This window comes from Eublepharis macularius, chromosome 6 (assembly GCF_028583425.1).
Source record: "Eublepharis macularius isolate TG4126 chromosome 6, MPM_Emac_v1.0, whole genome shotgun sequence".
NCBI classification, from domain to species: domain Eukaryota; kingdom Metazoa; phylum Chordata; class Lepidosauria; order Squamata; family Eublepharidae; genus Eublepharis; species Eublepharis macularius.
Genome location: NC_072795.1, coordinates 51,146,174 through 51,168,573, shown reverse-complemented (window position 1 = coordinate 51,168,573; position 22,400 = coordinate 51,146,174). Strand labels below are relative to the sequence as shown.

The 22,400-nt window shown below is 43.9% G+C and overlaps 1 protein-coding gene across 1 annotated transcript; it reads left to right on the top strand.

Moving 5' to 3' along the window:
• Positions 1-7,971: 7,971 nt before the first annotated feature.
• MRI1 (methylthioribose-1-phosphate isomerase 1) lies at positions 7,972-18,458 on the top strand. Its single transcript, XM_054982102.1, has 6 exons — positions 7,972-8,115; positions 10,117-10,358; positions 11,569-11,738; positions 12,037-12,213; positions 14,018-14,242; positions 14,815-18,458. Exons 1-6 carry the CDS (start codon positions 7,984-7,986, stop codon positions 14,946-14,948), a joined length of 1,080 nt encoding a protein of 359 aa, XP_054838077.1. The 5' UTR covers positions 7,972-7,983; the 3' UTR covers positions 14,949-18,458.
• Positions 18,459-22,400: the final 3,942 nt, after the last annotated feature.

The following is a 22,400-nucleotide window of genomic DNA, read 5'->3' as shown; positions in this document are numbered from 1 at the left end:
CAAGAAATCAGAAGAAGATTGAGACTGGGAAGGGCAGTCATGAAATCTGCCAAAACTCCTTGCTTGTCTTCATGTTCCAGAATTAAAAATTCATGATTCTAGTCAATCTCAGAGAGCTTTGCTCAATGCTGTTTGTTCCTATGACATTTTGGTTAATTTTAAGCAGCTTCATAGAACCCTTTATTATATTTCCGTTGCGCTCCCACCCCAAATTGAAACTTACAAGCAATTACTTTAAAAAACCTTCAGAATTCATGCTCTCCTATCCCTAGCATAATCTACCTTTTAATTAAACATATTCTGATTTTATCTCTTTTCAACAGTATGCTGTTTGAAATAAACTGAGAATAAGACATCTTAAAACTAGGAAAAGGTAAGGCATTACCAACCATCCTAACAAGCCTGCCAGGACCATCAATAGCACTTTTCCAAACTGGAAAGGCTAGCCCCTCAACTCAAAGAAAAAAGTATCCTCACAAACCAGGTCTGAAAAAGAATACAGGAAGACAGTGTGGAAAATGCTGCCATGATTGGCAGTAACAGCATCAAACATTTGTTCCCCATTGTTGGAACTGTGGAAGGACATACTGGAAATAAATTCATGGTAAAATGGGAAAATACTACTGTTGCTAATAACCCTGGAAAAACTGGGATAAGGTTTTTTTCCTTCCTAGAGGTTTGCCAACCTTCTCTTTTATCACCCTCTTATACAACCGTTATAAAGGTATGCGTTGCTGATATCATACCCAGTACAGAATAGTATACTACATTTACAAAAGTGGCAACACTAAGAGGCCAATTATGATAATCTTCTCAAACTCGCAGTGCAATCTTAAGCAGAGTTACTCCAGTCTAAGCCCATTGATTGGAATAATGCTGTTTAGGACTACATTGTAAAATAACATTCTATTGAAATATATAGATAGTTCTTTTTAAAACAACATCCCATATTAGCTTAGAACTTGTTAAAAGCAGTTTTAAATTACTTACAATGACTTACAGCTGAGGCTTACAATGCTATATCTTATCAAATAATGGTTGTATAAAACATGGAAAATCACTGAAATGACACAACTTACAGCTATTGCCTGGTTTAGGGAAGTAAAGGAGAAAACATTTTGATTTTGATTTGGTTTTGAAACAGCTTTGCTGCTTTTTGTTGACTTGGAAATGATACATAGTCATATACTTTAAGCGTATCTTAATGATTTGAGTTGCAATGCTACTTCTTAACTTTGCAAATTCTCAGAATATTTTTTTTTGTTTGTCATTTAGCAAACTACATTTTTGAATAGCTAATGTGAAGACTGAGCTATCTTTGAGTTTGCCTGTGCTGGAGTACACTCTTTGAACTGGCTTATGAGAAAGACATATGCTGCCCCCTAGTATAAACAGAATGAATATGATAGATGCTATTTTTCATTTTATTGGTTCCTTCTGCCACCAGCAAACTAATAAATCAGTCTCAGGTACAGCATGTTTATTTGCCATGCCAACATCATTGCTCCAGTGGTAATTGTATGAACTGGATGCCCGCTGTAGGTTTGAAGCGAGTTTAGTTCATTTTACAGACCTATTTGGTTGGTGGCCTCTATGTCATGACTTTCAGCAAGCAGGCTAATTGGGATGGCAGATTCTGTGGCGTCTGTCCTTCAACAGGCCCAGACTGAAGGGATATTAATCCACTTGACTAACCTATATTGAACAGATGGTAACTGCTTTTGTATCATAGAGACCTGTGCTGAATTCAAATTAGTGATCTAGATGTGACGTGCTATGTATTCCATTACCCATCTGCTAAGCCATTCCATCATCAGCTTGAACTTCTGAACTAAGCACTCAGAAGACAATAAAGTCTAGGAATTACAAGGATTGTTAGACATATAATGTTATTCCAACACAAAAAGAATAATTAGTTCTCACTAATGTACTTCTCCAAATCGGTTCCTGCAGCCTGCCCTTAATGACATCTGAGGATTAGCATTTGGACTTTACAGGATGAGAAAATGAAGCACAGTCAACATGTTATATCAATATACACATTATATAAGTTGCTAAACGGTAGGATAGACTGTCAGGGAACAAGCAAATAAACTTCATGAAACAGGTTTTTAATCTGTTGATTGACAGTCCCTTCAACGTTTAGATTTACACTTGAAAATTCATTCTATATATAAATCTGCCATACAGCATGGCTATTGTCTACTCTGATTGGCAGCACCCGCCCAAGTCCCATCTTTTAACCCAACTTACCTGAGTTCTTTTAATTAAAGATGCCTGAAATTGAACCTGAGATCTTGGAAAAATATTTGATCTACCACTGTGAGCCTAAACTCAAGGGGATCACTTGTTACCTTTGGGGGCATATCACTGCTCTAACAATAGGAAAACAAGACCACGGCAATACAGCCCGGAAAACCCCCAACAACCATCGTTCTCCGGCCGTGAAAGCCTTCGACAATACATCAATAGGAAAACAATTTGTAAAATAGCTTTGCTTCATATTGCTGCAACAGATTAAAAACATTCCCAATATAGATAGCCTTACAGTCTGTGCCTGTAAACTAAACAAAATCCCACTGAAGAAAGTGACACCATTTTAGAAAAACTCCAGTAAACTGCTTATGAATTGTAACATCTGCCTCCCTAAAAATCACTGCCAAATCATCTGAGCTGCTGCATTAACATAGGTTTTGCTTATTAAAAAATAAAAGAGCAGTTTATTTTATCTGTAATCAACCAGTACACGCTTCACGATGCAGTAATTAGATTCTGACACTTCAAAAGAGTTTTAGAAAATATAAGAGTGAAAAATGCTTTAAAAAATGCCCTGTAATGGTAGGCTTTGCATATTCTATTATTAGCCATCTTGCCATGATTTAGTAGATGCAATGAAGCAATGAGTCAATTGTGACAGGCTTGGAAGAACAGACTTTTAAAAGCTTCTGCTGTACTAAGGAGAGTTACCCTTCTAAGCCCTTTTACTTCCATGGACTTAGAAGGTCTAACTCCATTTAGGATGACACTCTCTTTTTCTGTGGGGTTCTCTGGCTAGATCTTTGGGTACTTCCCAAACAAATGAGAATGTTTTCTAGAAAGCACCCAATGATCACTTGTGGCTGTGCGTGGAAAGGAAATGTTTGTAGTGGTATGCAATCATGTCCACTATTACTGATTTGAGAACCCCTGGGGAATACTCAGCGCAACAGTATATAAATGCCTCGGCTTTATAAAAAACATGTTTCCATACACCCTGATTACTGTTGCTGGGTAAAGCTACTCTGAATGCCTTTCTTCCAAGCTGGCCAGTTAATAGGGTTTATTAGTTATATAGCAAGCATAAGTCTGAATACTGAAGTTCTGCTTCAGTACTTTTTCTACTCTGTATTGGATTCTACTAGGTCTTTTAAACTTGTATCTATTTACCCTAAGGTATTGTTTATGAAATGTCCTTGATACTGTATGGAAATGTACTTGATACTGATTGTACTGATCTCATACTGTGTATTCCGCCTTGATTCTCAGTGAGAAAGGTGGACTATAAATAAACAAATAAATAAATAAATCAGGATGATCTCCCTTTGTAGTTCTCTCTTGTCATAATGTCCCATTCCCCCAAACTCTGTTAATGCTAATAAGACATAATGAACAAGTTATTTATTTATTTATTTGATGTATACAACTTAAGAGTGCAATCCTGAGGCCGGGGGAGGGGGAGTGCTCTGGGAACCAATTAGGAGCTACACCGGCATAACCCCCCCCCTCCCTACACCAGTGCCTGGCTGAAGCAGCTGGGCACAGGCCTAACTCCATGCTGGGAAGTAAGTCTCCATGCTGGTGGGCTAAGGGCAGGGAGTGACTTTGTCAGCTCCCTAAGCCGTTTTGGGCTCAGGATCGTCCTCAGCAGTGGCGGAGAGTTACACCATGAAAAATAACAGCCTAGCCCATAGGCGCTCATTGTGTGCAAAAAGTCAACCACTTCCCCTACACCTGGCCCCACCCAAGAGGCCCAGCAGAGCATAGGACACCAATTACCATGGGAACCAATCTGCTTGCTCCCTGTGGTGGCTGAACCTCCTTGACTGCACCCAATCAGCTCCTCAGGCACCCTACATAACCTCCAGCCAGGGCACCCATGACTCCAAGAGCTCCCTGCCATGGGGACTTAAAGCTCAAGGTGGGAGAGAGTGTTTGCGGTAGTAGGGCAAGAGTGCACAGGGCGGACTTTGCAAAATTTGGGGCGTGCCTCACACTTTCATGTGGGGGAGAGCCACTTTCAGACTGTCTAACAGCTACCACCCGAGTTCCATTGTAGGTTACCCATCTCCTGATCCCTGGCTCAGGGAGGTAAGTAAGTAAGAAGGAGCTGGGGAGGCAGTTGCCCGTTCACACCAGCCTCTCCTCCCCACTCACCTGCAGCCCTCCAAACGCCGGCCTCTGCGGTGGAGGCTCACCGGGGGGTGTAGCCCCTGCCCTGAGCCAGTGGGGCTCATGCCTGCTACAGAGGCAGTCACCAAGGGAGCCGTGCTCAACACAGCTGTTTTAGGGGGACTTCCAGTGGCCCATTTTGGGGATCCAGTCAAACCTCCTAGGCAGGGCTCCCCCTCGGGCAGAGGGGAGGTTGCGGCTGTGGGCTGTGGTGACAGGGTATTCACTCTCATAACTCCCCCTTGATGGCAGGCGCACAACCCTTTGAATGTCTCCCTCACAGGATCAGAGCTCCAAGCAGCGTTTGAATAGTTTTTAATGATTTCTTAATCCATAAGTAATTGTGAATTCCTTCATTGGTATCTATTGTGTCTAGCTTTATATGTACCCATATTTTGAGGGATGGACTAAGAATGCGGTTCCAATGCAGAAACAGATTCAAGTCCACCAACTTCACCACTGACATCACCAATAGATGCCTATTATGATGCTACTCCAAGAGATAAAATAGATCATGTACTGCGGTTCCCCAGGAGCGGTTCCCCAGGCAACCCACCAGCCAACTCCACTCCTGTGAAAGCAGCATGAGGAATGGCTCTCCTAGCCCCAACTGCCACGCTAACAGGCACAGATCCCAATCTGGGCGAGGGAAGTTGACTCTGGGCTGGTACTGATGGAGTGATCCCCGAAGAGGCTCCAGGTACTTCTGTGCCTTTGTGTGGCTCTGCTGCCCAAAGGAGCAAGTGTCCAGTGGCACCTTGGAGGCTCCAGTCCCAACCAGCTTCCCCCCCCCCCAATTCACTGCAGGCAGCATGGTGGAACTTGGAGTGTTGGCTGCGTGAGCCTGGCAGGTGGGGGGGTATGCCAGGGAGGGCTCTCATTCTCCAGCAGTGCTGCTGATGTCTGATAAGCCAGGCAGAAGGCTGCTGCATGGGGGGGGGGCAAGGTTGATGCCAGGATGTGTGGGGGGGGATGGGGAGCGATGTCCTGGGATCTCTGGAACCCCTTCCCCGCAAGGCCAGACCACTCTCCCTTTTCCTGTTTGTGAAGGCAGGGATGGACTTCAGGAATCTTGAAATAGGGATGGGGTGACAGCCCCTGCAGCAGTTTCTCTGGTCCTATAGGCCATAGGAGGGCTGCTTGAGTTCCAGGGGCTGTGGTTGTGACCCTCGCCAAGTCCTTTCTGGTTTAACTTTTCAAGGAGGGCGGTAGGGAGGGAGGAGTTGGCAAGCAAGCGGTGCTTCAGCTGCCACCCTGGCCCTTGTCAGAAATGGGGGTTGGGTGAGCAGGTGGGCAGGTGCCCTGTCTGCACCTTCAGTGTAACACCCGCCGCCCCTCCCCCCGGGCAGGGCTCCTCTCAAGGCAAGTGCCTCTGTTGAGATATGGCAAGCCTGAGCGCGGGGGTCTTTCTGCCCTGTGTACCCTCTCTCTGCAGGGCAGGGGAGTAGCATTGGCAGCTGGCAATGGCACACATGCTAGCTAGGCCTTTCCCTGTCTCTCATAGTACTGATAACTGCAGCCACACTGCAATTGGTGGATTCTGCCAGTGTTGCCAGGGCAACTAGGGATCATTCTCTCCTAGCCACGCCTTGCCAGGTGCAATCATCAGTGTGGCTCTCCTGTGGAAGTCCTTAGGGAGCAGCTGAGGGGCACTGCAGGTACACGGATGCCGGTGGCACGGTGGGCCTCAGGGTTGTGCTGCCCATCATCTTTTGCAAGAAATAAGCTCAAATGTAGGCATTATTAAATGGACGGGGGGGGGGGGTCAGAGGAATGCTACCCTCTCCCCCAAATACACATGGGGTTATCTAAAGGTCGCAACGGAACAAAATTTCTATCTGCTTTTTGAACTGATTGAAAATAGGATTTCATTTTTGTTTCTGGTGGTTAAACAAAATATAAGCTAAAGGACTTTACCATTTTTGGTGTGCATGCTCACATTCTTTCACCCTTTTCCAGATTGCAGTGAGCAAAGCCTGCCAAACATGTTTTACAAGGTTTATGTTTACTTAGGCTTGCCACTTACTACTTATTTTAACAAACTCTTCTTTATTAGAACACAGAATATTAAAATTAACAGAAATCTTGTGGGAATAAAGACATGGATTATAACTGCAAAGAACAACTTAAATATATGGTTTACTAACTATGGTTATTATTATTATTATTATTCATTCATTCATTCATAGTCTGCCTTTCTCACTGAGATCAAAGGTGGATTATACAGTGCAAATGAGATACAATTAATCAACAGCTAGGATGTTCACTGAACAACAGTTAGGATATTCGGTGAAGAGATACAATAAGGTATGCTATCAGGAAATTTAAAAATAAGCATAAAGTCAAACAGATTTTAAATCTTCTGAAACAATGCATAACTAATTTACGTGCGTGGCAAGTTACACAACATGGAAACTTCCTAGTGGCACATATCTGCATCAGCAGAAGGTACCCAATAGCATAGCATATAGTCCCTGTCCGAACCAAATATGAATACCCTGTTGGCTGAGGTCTAATTTTTTAAAAAAATATGTTGTTTTAATGTTTTGTTTTATTACTGTTTATATTGTTTTTACATTGTTGTTACCCACCTTGTGTCCTGAGATGCCTGGGAGAAAACAGACAGGCAGACAAAAATGTAAATAACTAAAGTACATAAATACTCCCAGGCTACAGTGATGCCTGAGCAGCTCAAAACTGAAATGCTTCTTGATTTTTCCTGCTCTGCCTTTCACTTACTCAGTAGCAGTCTCCATGATCAATGAAATCATAATTTTGTTGAGACTAGTCATTATTTACTTAATTGTCCATTAGCTGAATTCTAGTTTCATGAACACATACAAGCCATGGTTTTTCGTGACATCTGAACCAAGCCCTGGGGTCCATTAATTTGGAGCTCTTCAGGCGGCAACCCTATAATTAGTAAAGTGTGGGTGTTGATATTTATTATTAGTAATTGCCAGAATAATATTAGGAAGTGGATTAGTTGGTCTAGAAGTGCCATGTATTTTTGCACGACGGAATAATTCTACTTGTCAAACCTTCACAGCATAGAGAGGCAATGATGCCAAAAACGTCACGGAAAGCAGCAGTAGACCCAAATAAAGCGACATACGCAGTTAAAGGATCTAGAGCAGGATGGGTACAACAAGAGAACTTTTCATGCTGTCCACTGGAGTACCGATGATGGCCGGTATCTTGTAGTTCACCTAATGCTTGACATCTTGCAAATAATGCTGGATTCGGTGCTCTTTGATCCGACCCAGATATGTTTTAAAGCAAGAATGCAGAAAGTGGGAAATTACACATTCCATAACCGTGAAAGACAACCTGTATTTTCTTACTTTGTAAATTTAAAGCACCTTGGTTGGTGCACTACAGGGACTTCCACTATGCAGTCCACGTATCATCACGCCTGCCTGGGAGTCGGCTGCGGGAACCCCTTTCCTCTAGGACCCTGCAAACACCGCGTGACTCCAGGCAGCCTCAACCACGTGGCTCGTGGCCGGCCCTGTTTTTTGTTCCGCCTCCGTCTGTCCGACCTCCCGGGCGACCATGAGTCTCGAAGCCGTCTGCTACCGCAGGGGCTCCCTGCAAATCCTCAACCAGCTCCTGCTGCCTCAGCAGAGCCTTTACGAAGACATTGGCGGTGTTCGCGAGGGCTGGGAGGCCATCCGGGCTATGAAGGTGCAGCGATGGGGAAGGGGAGCTGGCGGAAGGCAAGCGTTGCTGCCCACTTAGGTCTGCCGCCTGCAGCCTGTTCCCTCTGCATGGCGGGCAGTAATTCAACAGGTGAAGCCTTCGCAGCAGAGATAGGAACAGCCTCGCCTTTGAGGCTCTGCTCTGAGTCAAGTTAAAGTACACACATGATGCTATTAAAGGAGCTCGACGGACGGGTTGGGTGGGAGAGAGGTGGCTCATAGAGGGTCGACTTTATCACTGTTCACATGTTAGAGCAGATACGCGTGTGCATATGTACTCCGGTTTGTAAGAAAGAGCTACCACATTGCACTTTAAAAATGAAACAAGGAGACCTGTACCTTTGTGGGGATTAAATCATGCGCTCAGCCATATGTGCGCTGAATGAAATATGAGAATAATTCAGTGCACATATAAAGAAAAAAAAAGCCCTGTTCACAAGATACCGTGTACGCACGTACAATCCCCATGCAGGTTACTCTTAATTTTCCTGTGTGTGCTGAGTAATTCTGATACTACGTTAAAGACATGTACAGCTGAACAGGTGATTGAACCCCCACATTTATCCAGCTACTGGTCCCTGGTTTCATTTGTAGAGTGAAAGCACATTGGCTCTTGCAAATTAGTATATGCACCTAGTGCAGGTTGTATGAGCATTCACTCTAACGTGAATAGGGCTTCAAGTATAAGCTTTCTATATCGATTCTCTGTGCATTCGCAGTAAGTTGTGAACAGGGCTTCTGAGTAAGGGTACAGACATGTAGAGCAGTATGGCTAAGATCTGAAGTGAAGGCAATCTGGCAGTATGGGGTGTGAGGTTCATTCTATAAAGCTAGACCACTCTGGAAAGAGGACAAGATAATTGGATTTTTTTTCACTGTGGCCAAAACCAGGTTTTGTAACTCTCTCTTCTCCTGGATAGCACAGGCAGATATCAGAAGCTAGGTAGGGTTGGTGCTGGTTAGTATTTCAATGGGAGACTTCCAAGGAGGCCCAGGATTACTATGCAGAGGCAGGCAATGGCAAGCCACCTCTCTTGGCCTCTTGCCTTGACTCCAGTAGGAGTTGCAATAACGCAGCTGTAACACACACACACACACACACGTGCGCGCTTCTTGTTCTCACACAAAGGCCCATCTGTTTAACATGATTTCTAGTGATTATGTGGATATGTGAAGCTGTGTTTTCATCCCAACCTTTCTCTAAGGAACCTGGGGTGGCATATGTGGTTCTCCTCTCCCCTATTCTGCCTCCACAGCAACCGTGCAAAGTGGGATAGGTAGAGAGAAAGCGCCTAGCTCAGTATCACCAATGAGCTAAGTTCGCTGAGTGGGGAATTTCGACCTGGGTCTCCGAAGTTCTAGTCTGACACTATAATCACTGTAAGATACTGGCTTTCCTAGGCAGCTTTTGCACAACAGTTTTTTTCTGTGCATGTAGAAAACTAGCATGTAAGGGAGTGATTCTTACAATAATTAAATTTCGCACCAGCAGTCAATCCAGCGAACTGGGCCCGCTTGATACTGTTGTTTGTTATATGCAGCTAAATGCCCTTCATCCGCTACTCCTACATATTATAAAATTACAGCTCCCACATAGAGGCCATTGAGAAGCATCTCACTATATCACGCCCTTTGGCAGGCATGTAACATTTAAAAGCTTAATACTTTTCTGTATTAGTTAAAATATGCCACATGTCATCACGGGATGTCTCAGAAAGCTGCTGGTGTCATGATGCTGTGTATATTTGGGCCAGCGGACAGGAAGCTTTTCAACATCACAAACAACTGCTGGGAAATGCTGATCAGTGGACTCTCTATGTAACTAGCAACAGAGCTGAGTTGTCTTTTTGTTATCTTTATGTTAGCGTATGTTTATGTGAATGGTATTTCCAGAGAGGTTGTTTTTTCAACACCATTGCTTAATCTCATTGTCTTCATGTGTAAAGGGGTGTGAATCTAGACTTGAGCCTTCTTTCCTTCCTTTTAGGTCAGAGGCGCTCCAGCCATTGCTATTGTAGGCTGCCTGAGTCTGGCAGTGGAGCTGCACAGTAAAGGAAATGCAGAATGGAGTGTCAGCAAGCTGGAAAATTTTGTGTTGGACTCGCTGAACTACCTAGTGAGTGCTCGACCTACAGCTGTCAACATGTCCCGGGCAGCTCAGGAACTGGGCGACTTTGTCTGCCAGGAGGCCAAGCGGGAAGGGGCTACTGCTGAGAGCCTGCAAGAAAGGTGGGGATCTCCTTTTTCCGTTTCTATCCCTGTGTTTACTGGCAAGAACAAGAGGCATGCTGTGAGAATTCGTGTTTGTGGGGGGGGGGGGGGAGATCCCATTCCCTCAGTTTATTCCCCCTCCACCACCTCTGTCTCTTCTTTCCTTCCCTCACACTAGCTGCTTTTGCAGTTTTGTGTTGCATTAGCAATTAAAACAGGGAACCTTTTGTGCTCTGTGCATGTACAGATATGCATTACTTACTTGCTTACTTTATATACCGTCTTCCTTCCCAAAGGAGACCCAAAGCAGCTTACATTGTTCTCCTTGCCTCCATTTTATCCTCACAGCAACCCTGTGAGGTTGTTCATGTCGAGAGTGTGGATTGACCCAGGTCACCCAGTAATATTCCATGGCAAAGTGGGGATTCAAGCCTGGCTATCCCAGATCCTAGTCCAATTCTCTAACATTTATGAGCTATCTCTTCAGAGGCTCACTGAAGATGGCTCACAAAATAAAACAAGATAAAATCATAAAAACATGAAATCATTAAATTTAACAGCCATTACCAACCAGCCAATAAAGCTCAGAAGCATAAAAGCACCCCTTCCCCCAGCATAAAACATTTGGCAGTGTAAATGATCCTTTTAACAGACTAGAAGCAAATTGTGAAAACAATTTGAAAGATCAAACCCTTTGTTAAAAGTCTGGGTGAAAATAACTGTTTTGCCCTGGCATCTAAAAGAGAGCTGAGTGAGTGCCAGACAGTGCTACAGGGGGAGGGCCTTTCAGTGTCACCACTGAAAAGCTCTGCCTCTTAACATTTCTTTTGTTCACTCATTCACTCTCTGCCTTTTTCTCCAGTGGGAATGGAAGGTAGCTTACATCATTCTTCTCCCCTTCATTTTACTTTCACAACAATCTTGTGAGGTAGGTTAGAGTAAGACTATGTGACTGGCCCAAGGTCATCCAGCAAGCTTCCATGGGAGAGCGAGGATTCGAACCTGAGTCTCCCAGATCCTAGTCTGATACTCTAACCACTGCACCACTCTTGATCCCCCCCGCTTTTTAAAAAACATACCTTTCTGCAAACTAAAGGGTTTTCCCAGCCTTGTGGAACCCTAAATCATATTGGTAGCTGGCCCTGTTGTGCAAATGGTTAAAATATCTGCTCACAGGCTCTGGTTAGTAGAAATAACGAAATCCAAATGTCTATCCATGTGATCATAGTGTGATCAGCTGGGCAGAAGCCATGTTGGAGAAAGACCTGAAAGACAACAGAAGGATCGGGGAACATGGGGCACGCCACCTCTTGCAGCAAATAGGACAGGACAAGGTGGTAGTCCTGACTCACTGCAACACAGGCTCACTGGCCACTGCCGGTTATGGCACTGCTCTTGGTAAGTGACCTCTCCAGGTATACAAAGGGCATTTCCCAAATTCAAGTACAAAATAATGAAGCACCACCTCACTTGTCAGAAGTTTTGGTTTCCAATCCCAATCCTTTGCTGTTTGATCCCTTCCCATCCCCTGCCCCGGTTCCCTCACTTTCTTTTCCTTTGAGTCAAAGAGAATTCTGGCTGTATTGCTGAAACCATGCAATTGTCATCCCTTCTAAGGTAATAGCTTCCAGTTTTTCTCCTCTTGTGCCCAGTATGATCCAATCTCTCTTCAGTATTTATGATGTTATCTTTGCAGGCATTATTCGCTCCCTGCATGCTATGGGCCATCTGGAGCATGTCTATTGCACTGAGACACGGCCATATAATCAGGGAGCCCGGCTAACAGCCTATGAGCTAGTGTATGAGCGCATCCCTGCCACGCTCATTGCTGATAGCATGGCATCTGTGACCATGAAGGAGAAAAAGGTGTCGGGTGAGTACTTCAGAGCTCCTCTTTCTGCTTGGCTGCTAAGCAGTCTCCATACTGTTTCTTGTGCCAGCAATTTACGGTGGCAGTTTGCTTTAGTAATCAACCTTGTGTACAAACGTGTAGCAATTGGGCTGCTCTCCAGAGACAGTTTTGCCTTCTGAACAGTTGTTGATGGCACTAGTATCATTTGTGATGACTGCTGTGGGGACACAAAGCCTGAGAGGGAAGATCCCCGTGCACCCTTTACTGACGTGGTTTTATCTTCCTTGCCTTGGTTAATGACCGACAATGTCTGTTGCTTCAGAAAGGGACATGGGGACGTAGGGTGAACTGTATTACAATATTCAGTCAGGAAATAACTGTACTTAGCCCTGCTACAGTCCTTTTCATGTTCAAAACTCCTCACATACATCATATGAGTAATCCTTGCAATGTACCTATAAGGTGGGCCAGTGTTTATTATCCCATATTGGGCCACAGCCTACTCTCTTTAGCCACAACGCCACACCTGCTCCCAACATCTTGCCTGCCTTAAACATGCATTGAAGTTTTTTTTTTCTCTTCAGAGGAAAAACTGTGTGTGAGCAAACAAACAAAAACCACATAGCTATTTCGCACACACTGTTCTTCGCAAGCTGTTGTGATTCTGTATTTGATGCATTTTTTGTCACAGATCTGTCAGTGGCTTATGGTACTTTCTACGCACCCATCTTCAGAAGTGAGGTGGGTGGCAACTAGAGACTGGACCTTTCCTGTGGTGCCTCCTCACCTCTGGAAAGCCCTCCCCTTTCACACTCACCTGGCACCTACTTTACCTTCTTTTAGGCACTAGGCTACATCCTTTAACTCAGGCTTTTAATTAGGGGTTTTATCCTACAAGTTTTTAAAATAGTACGCGTCTGTTCTATGGATGTTTTTGCTGCTTATATCCAATGGCTTGTTTTTAATGGCTTGTTTTTAATGGCTTGTGTTTAAATGTTGTTTTTAATTGTAAGCTACTTTGAGCAGGGCTTTGAAGAGGAGGCATAGAAATACTCTAAATAAATAATGGGGTGTACGTGTTTGTGTCCATTTTACATTCACTGCAGCCCTGTTACGAAAACTAGACAGAAAGAGTGCTGAAAGCCGTGTGCTGGTCTTTGTTCTTGAGTTGGGATACTGTCTTGGCAGTGGAGGCTAGCACATACATATACAACAGATGGGCTGGCTGCAGGAGGAGGAGGCCAAATGGCTTGGGAAGGAATGTCCTAGGCCCATCATCCTCTCAACGTGTGCTGATGGGCTGGGAAGGCTCAGGTATCCAGTTTGTCATTTGCTTCTGTAAGGCTCTGGTTCCACCGGTAGTCTGTCCAGACTACAGAATTTCAAGGCTGAACCAGCCACGGCCATCTCTGGATCCTCATGCAAGCTGTTTGTGGAGGAACATGAAGGGAATTCACAGAGGCATGGAAGGATACAGGAGGAGAAAAGAGTTTCCTCTCTCAGTCTCCCCAGCTCTCCACCTTCCACAATTAATCATAGGTCCTCCACCTGTGATTGCCACAGTCTGAAGAATCATTGGCTGGCAAAAAATTGATAAGACAAAAGGAAACAACAAAAGGAGGAAAAGAATGTTCCTCCCCTTTTTTCATCTGCTTACTCAACCTGAAATTCATCAGGTATTACCTTATATCCACACACAACACAAAAAGGAGTTTTGCACATGTATTCTACAGCCTCATTTCTAATATCCTTATTTCCTGCTGTGCACCCACAGAGAAGCACAAAAGAAACTTCAGGCTTTAAAAAAAAATCTTTTTCTACCCAGCTGTCTTTGTGGGAGCAGACAGAGTTGTCGCCAATGGAGACACTGCCAACAAAGTGGGAACCTATCAACTGGCTATTGCTGCAAAGCATCATGGGATTCCCTTCTATGTGGCAGCACCTCGAACATCATGTGACTTGAGCTTGCAACATGGAGGACAAATTGCAATTGAGGAGCGGCCAGGCCAGGAGCTGACAGATATCAATGGAGCCCGGGTTGCAGCACCAGGTACTACAGCACGGGATGGGTGCATGCAAAAAATGGAACACCATCACCTTCAGTTCATCCTCAGTGATTTGAAACGTGCACGTGCCAGTCAATATAGGTCAAACATCTCAGATTTTCACAGTAAGCTTGCCTGAGTCAAAACAAGGGAGCTTGAGCGTCCTCTAACACACCAGAATCCAGGGTTGTTTAATAATATGAAAAATGTTGGACACTTCTGTTCTCATAGGAAGACATCCTGTCAATCACGGAGAGTTAATTTTGTAGTCACAGACTGCCCTAGTATAGGGGCAGGAAATGTCTTTCTGCACAGGACTCCTGGCTGCAAGGGAAGTTTTTTCAACTTCCATTCTATTTAGTACTTTCAAACTCCTTTCACTTATTTTTTTTGGACCATTCCTTCCTTAGGGTTGAAGGAATGGTCCAAAAAATAAATAAATGAAAACCTGTGTCCCATTTGGAAAACCTTAGTTTTACTTACAGAATTAGTTTGGGGGTGGGGGGGTTAGTCTAGCTGGGCCAATGAACAACTAGATGGGTTTATTTGTAGCATGATTGTTCTTGTTTCTTCCCAGGTATTGGTGTTTGGAATCCGGCCTTTGATGTCACCCCTCACAATCTGATCACTGGTGGCATTGTCACCGAATTTGGTGTCTTTGCTCCTGCTGAACTTCAGGCAGCACTGATGCAGGCAGACAGCCAAATATGAAGGCGAAGAGCTCGGCTGTTTCTGGATTGGCTGGACAAGAGTGCGCATCAGCCAGACTTTCAACCCTACATGAGGAACCAGCAATCAAGGTTAATAGGATGTGCTTTTTAACCAGCCCCTTCTATCTGTGCATTGTTAATGAATACTCGTTACCTTTCCCCAGACCTTGAGTTAAATGATTATTGGAGCTGACTGGACAAGGACAGCTGATGTATGTGTGAATGAGTGTGTGTGAGAGAAGAGGGCTATATAATGAACATCCAGCTCAAAAGCGGACCATCTGGTCCTTGAGCAGTTTATAATTCTTTATGTTGCCTGCATTTGTCAAGAGCAATGGTGATCTCCCAGCTCTGGACTCCTTTTCAGGAACAGCAGTTAAGAATTTGAATCGTTCTCATTCCTGCCTTTGGTTGGCACAGGGGAGAACTTAGACTTTGAGTAATCTGAAGGATACAAGAGCCCCTCTGGAAAAAAAAGAAAGAAAACATAATGGCCCTACTCATGATTAAAGCAGGTTAATTCATTAGCGGAGCTCTTCCATTGAATTGGAGGTAACAGAAGTCGCCGTGGTTTCCCCACATAATTTCTTATCTTCTCTTTTAAGGAGATTAAGGAGGTCCCCAGTTCAGATCTCACCTCTGCCCCAGACTCACTCAGCGGCCCCTCTCACGCGCATCAGGGGCACAGGGAAAATCATACTGGCCTGCTTTAGTTTTCCAACAGGGCATGAAGCTACCTTATACTGAGTCATACCATTGGTAGCCGTTCTCCAGAATCACAGGTGGAGGTCTTTCACATCACCTACTCCCTGATACTTTTAATGGAAGGGGTTTGGGTCTGGGTTCTTCTGCATGCCAAGCAGATGCTTTGCCTCTGAGCCACGTCCCACTTCACAACAACATTTGTGAAGTGTTTTGACCACTGAAAGAGAAATTAATACATACTGGGGTTTTTAATGCTATACCATGCTAAAAAAGACTTACTTGTACGAATGCGTGATTTTCAGTATTTATTATGAGGAGCAATGGATACAGAAGAAGACCAGAAATGTGAGGTGAAATCATTGCTCCTGCTGATCGCTTACCTTTGAAGTATGAATGAAAGAACTGCTTTGCTGGACCAGACCAAAGACATACTTTGCCTTCAATAGCAAATGGATTGGATCCAACCAGTTTTTCTGGTAGGGATCATGGAAACGGCATGCACAATAGCCACATGGCTGTAGTAAGGAGGAGAACTGGGCAAAGTTGAGGGGAAAGTTGGCTGGATCCAAGGCATTAATGATCCACAAAGAGGGGAAAAAAACCATAAAAGTTTGCTCTGAGTCACTTAAAATGTTAATGGTAGAGGAATTATTTGTCCCATTCAGCTGCTAAATTTTCAATGGAAATGCCTTATGGTTGGAGTTGAAAATTAAAAAGAGGCTGTTTCCACATAGCCTGTTATTCCCACCTTTTTCCTGCTTTAAATCTGCGTTTAGCTGAGTCGCTCCGAAAATTCATCCTCCGCATGCAGTCCCCACAAGCAAGGTCGCTGGACATTCTCCAAACAGTCTCAAACAAAAGTGGTTTTTGAGGGGAGGTCAGGCACTTTTGTCATTGTAGCCCCAAATCGCCTGCCTGCCTTTCAGATTTGCTTTTTTGTTGGCACATGCATGGTTGCATGCTGCTGCTTATGCAGTGAGGCTTCCGTGGCTGAACAGAAATCCAGTAAGGAAGGGAAAGAGCTTCGGAGGAGGAACTGGGTGGAGATAGGAGGATTCTTCAGAACGCTTTATGTGTTCCTATGGCAAAGAACGGAAAAAAGCTGCTCTGTCCACCCGCAACAGAAGAAAGCACTCGAGAAACTGCCGTCCCAGTAAACATGTGGAAAAGGCAGTAACAAAACAGTGTGCATACGTTTTGCAAATTTAAACATGCAGAGAGTTGGAGAAAAGCCGCCAGAGTTCCATGGATGGACCGTGCCTATGGGGACGTTTGGAAACAGCTAGGGTTGAAACAAAAAATTCAGGTTTATTAAATATCAAATTGTTTCCTAATATAGTGCGGAATGACAACCAGCTCTGAAAAATTCTTGTTACAGAAGGCCCAGGAAGAAGGGTATATGAAATCTAGTGCAGCACAAGCATTAAAGATGTCACTCCTGCATAATGTATCATTCTCCTGGAATTGTTAAGAAACTGATGTCTCCAGATTAGGAGTTGACAATCTTGGACATGAGCACTGCTGGAGAAGGTTAGAATTCATTGTGGCATTTTTGTGTTCACCCTGATCTTACAGTCTCCATCCCACTTGCCCCATGCCATGCCAAGAGTGTTTGTGGCCAAACTGGAGTTGGGCTGCCAGCTGTCTTTCTGGCAAAGCTCCAGGGCCTTCTCTGCAGTTAAATGACAAGCAGAGCTTCACATGGGACATTTTCCCTCATTGCCGCATCACTACTTGTTAGAAAGCCTCCACCTGCTAATTTTTGCTAACTGCACAGCTGTTAAAAGCAGAGCAATCATTCCAGAAAAAGAAAAAGTTGGCAAGCCTTTGCTAGGGAAAAGGAGAAGTGGGTTTGTGCATAAAAGCGAAGCCTATTTTCGTCTTTTATTGTCATCTGGATGCAACAAAGGCAATGAAATAGTACCATAAATTGTGAAAACATCTGACTTCATCGGGATTTCGTAATCTAGATAATGTGTTAAATTCGTAATCAGAAATTGGCTTGGTCGTGAAGGTCAAAGGGATGCTCACTTGTTCTGCTGGTAATAATCTCAACCTGGTTAAATTGGCCAGATTGACCTTTGTTTGCAGCTGCCATCACTCTGACTTATTGTGAGGTTTGAGGGTATCTTTTTATCAAAGGGACTGAACTTGAACCCTAATCAGTGTGTGTTCTGACTGTTATTCAGCTGCCGTAGCAGTCTGATCTGTGTAGCTAAGTTGCATTAGACTGAGTCTAATGACTTTTGTTTCACCGAGCTCACAGATGGGGTGTTGATGCATTGTGTTCATAAAAAAGTCCTAATGTGAAAATTTGCTTTAAGGTCAGGGTAATTTAAATAGCTTGTCAGGAGAAGCTTTTAGAAAACCCAGAGTGTGATTGTAATCCACAAGTTTTCTCATTAACCATGCCTTATATTAAGCATTGATTTTGGCGTAGTTCCTTCAGGTGGAAAGTGGCTCTGTCAGCAGTGCCGGGTGGTAGGTGTTTTAAAAATAATTTCTTTCTCCAGAAGTTGTAATGCCTACTTAATGTCCTGGCTGGAAAGGTTGAAAACAGTTGTTGTTGTGGGGTTTTATATTTTTTGGGAAAATGGCAGCATTTCTACTGTGTATTGTGGGCCAAACAATTAGCAATCACTCAGCAATTGATGACTATTTTTGCTGAATGTGGTGTATGTTGTTATAACTGTGTGAGACTCTCAGCAAGAGCAGGTTAACAATTTACTCAACTAGAAGAAATGGAGGCAAAGCCTGTGTTTAGGCTATTGTTATTTCTGTGAGTATGCTGCCTTTATAATTCATATGCAAATAAATATTTTTAAATAAGAAAACTCTGGCTGTTGCTTTGGGAACATATTTTACTTTTCAGGAGAAAAATAATTCCGTATGTATTTTGCTTGCTAATTCATACCTGAGAAGACTAGAGTTGAAGACTCGCATACACATGTCCTTCAGCTTTTTTCCTTCTGCCCTCCTTTCTTCACTCCCACTTACTTGGTAGGTTAGGATTGGATATGAAGTGGTATGGGTAGGCAGGAGAACTCAAGAGTACCCTTCCTTTCAATCTTTCTCAGGTTCCTGAGAGCACTTGAGAGTTGGTGTAGCATAGTGGTTAAGGGGTTTGGGTTGCGATGCAGCACTTTGCTGGTTCAAATCTCACTACTGCCCTGAACTTACGAGGTGGCCTTGGGTAAGCTGCTCCTCTCCACCTCAGCTACCCGGCAGTGTTATGGGGATGATAGCCCCGACTTTGTTCACTGCTCTGAGTGGACACTAATCTGTACAGGAAGGCAGTATACAAATGATCTGTTATTATTACCTAGCTGTGTTGAGGGTTTCATTACACGTTAGAGGCAATCCTTGCTCTCCTTTGATTTGAGGCCTGCTCAAAGGGCCATCTTCATTCTCTCCTTTACTTAGCTCTTTCCAGTGTACCAGATTGGAATGTGGGTACGTGGGATGCTTATTAATACCTCAAGGTCACAGCTGGCAGCCAGATTTATGGCACAGGACCTTTAACACAGTTCACAACTCACAGGCCCCAGCGAGGGGCAGGAACAAATCCTAGTCTGAGTTGATGTAGGCCAGTCTTAGGGAAGAAGTACAATAAGCGCAGAAAAAGGGGGTATAAGAGTTGACACATCCCCAAGTTCAGGGCCTCCCTCCTTTGATGCAGCCATCCTGGACTGTTTCAGTGCTTCTCTTTCTATGCAGCAGCAACAGGGTATGTGTCTGTAGTTGTGTATGTGTGTGTATGTACATGCACCTGAGTAAAATACAGGCTTTTGTCTTTAAGACACAATAAGCATCCCCTTTCTCTTATTTATGTGTGCAACATCTCTCACTGTCTCACAAAACAGATAAGACGCCCACTGGCCTCTCAGGGTTTGGGCTTGATCTCCAGGCTTTTGAACAGGGAGCTGGATGGCTCGGATTAGCTGAGCATCTCTTTTGGGGCTTAACAACACTCCTCGCACTCCTCGTGCCTGGGTCCACTCTGAGGACTTTCTATCAGATATGCCCTGGAAGTTCCCTATTGGAAACACAGGCATGCATATTGAAAGCATGGTGCAAAGGAAGATGAGCTATTTAAATTACTCTGGCCTTGTATCCTCACATCGGCAAGGCAGTGGGTCAACAAATCATAGTCGACTATTCAGATCCAATAACCCCAGCAGTGCCAATCCACCTCGATCCAGATGTCTATGAAGATCACCTGTGAGGGCAACCAGTACCATCTCTGCACAATAGCCTGGGCAGAAGCCAGACCAGAATGGATCCGGGATAGAGGAATCCTTCAGAAAGGTCTGCAGCTGTTCCACCACTGCCCACTCCATCACTTTGCCCAGAAACAGGAGGTTCGAAACTGGGCGGTACCTGGCATAGACGAAAAACACAATTTTGATCATGTTGGCCCTGCTCCCTTTCATGCTTTTGCCCAAATATGGATGCAGAAACCATGCTCATGCAAACGTCGTAAAGGCAGTGCTCATGATAATGGGCTGCCAGCGCTCTCAGTCACTAGCTAGGAGGGCATGTGTCCTGCTATTCACTGTCCCTGTATATTGGCCCACCCATTGATATAGGGGCCCCGTGGACCCATGAGAAATCATTCTGGCCAGGGGCCTCTGAAACCTAGAAAACTGCTCTGAACATAGGTGCCAGAAGTGAGAAAAATGCTGATTTTGTTCATGTATTCTGGATAGCATTTCATACGCCTACTCTAATTTTTAACCACTGGTATTCAAAAATACATGTATTTGGACACTAGGTGGCAGTTATATTCAAGGAACTTGATTGTGTGTGTGTGTAATGTGAGAGACCGCGCTCAAAATATTTCAACAGTCTTTAAATAAATTTGAATTCATCTTAAAGTCAGTCTCTGAAGTAGCACAGCATATCCTAAGATGATATAAGTTTGTTGTATCTTTTCTCTTCTTGATTGAAGCCTCATTTTAAAAAAACGAAATGCAGTTTTCATACAATAAGCATAAAAAGTGTAATCTCATAATACCATTGCTTTTTTCCCTTTTGTAAAGGAACTTCACCAATGGTTACCTTTACAGGTTATTTTTTAGGTTAAAGGCTGTATTTTTATGTGGTACAAGGCTGGGATGTATGAGAATTTATGAGGGAGAAGAATCTCACCCCCCTTACTAGACTCTGCTTCCATCCCTCTTGCTCTGCTTATGATTTGCACACACCCCATGCCCAACTACTGATCCTCCCAGATTTCCCCCCTCTTCAACCATCTTGATCACTGGGTTTCCTACCTCCACCCAAGCCCTACTAATCACCCATTTTCCTTCCTTCCCTTTTACCAAACTTAAAAAAAAATGTTTTAACACTGCCCCCCCCCCCCGGCAACATCGTGAAATGCATAGACATTGCTGTTTTGATGGGAGGATTAAGCTCCCAGCACCGCTGTATGTAAATTTTCATTTTTTTCCCTTGAAATATGAAGATTACCTTAGACTGGCAGAAAATAGCCTTTCCATTCCTTTCAAGCTCCTTTGATCCAATGATCATAAGCAGCAGATAAGGAGTCGTTATTTCTTTAAGGAAAATATGGCGGAGAGATGCCTGGCCCAAGTCATCATGATCCTGAGAGCTGCTGTAGCACAGGGGTTAAATAGTTCAGCTGCGAATTAATACTCGACTAGATTGAATCCCACTACTGCCATGGATCCAGAGGAGTTAGCCGTGTTAGTCTGTAGTAGCAAAATAGTAAAGAGTCCAGTAGCACCTTTAAGACTAACCAACTTTACTGAAGCATAAGCTTTCGAGAACCACAGTTCTCTTTGTCAGATGCATGGAGGTGTGGGTAATGGATTTAATGAAAGAGATTGTATGTAACCTTATGTGCCTTCTACCACTGTTACGCACTTTTACTATTCTCAGGAGCCAATGTAGCATTTGTAATGCAACTTGCAAGAAAATGAAACTTGAAACAAAAGACCAAAGCAGAATGTATGTTACACATGTAAAATTACTGTGAAATGTAAGATCAAAGTACTGTGAAGCTTGCTATCAGGTAGATTGCGCTTAATAGGTTTAAGAAGCACCTGCTTGATTTCTGACACCTGTTTCTTACTTGATACAGAAACCCCTTTGTGAAACTGTCTATGCAAAATGTTGCAATGAAAGCTAGCTAAGATTAGAAACATCTCAAGGCTGAGAAAGAAAACCACAACAAAGAGATGGGGGACTGAATGTAATCCTAAACACATTCCAGGGTGGGAGAGCATTTCTCCCCCGCAGAACCCAGAAGAATATTCTCTGCTTGAAGCCCCCAAGGTTGCCAGAGAGCGACAGTGGGGCACCTCTATTAAATGTTACATAGACCAAAGGAATAGGCATGAATAAGAAGCCTATGAAAGAGAGGGGTGAGAACAGAAGGAAGATGTTTCTTCCAGAGATAAAACCAAGGACAAATAAGAAATTGCAATCGGGTAATGCTGTAACTATGTTGTTGACCTAAGTTGTTTCTTCCAATCAGAATACCCTTAGACACTTGTATCATGAAAAGTGGTCACCCACTTGAGCCAATGGGGGACCCTGTGTTTTCTGAGCCAATAGAATAACAAATATTATAATTAACCAAAAGGTATTAATTGCTTTGTACTGCTATTGTAGCTTTGATGAGTGTTGGGCACGAGGGGGCCTTTGACTCTTTGTGTAACCTTTGTTCTTCCATCGTTTAATAAACGGTTATAGATTGCTTCATCTACAGGACTCCGCGTCT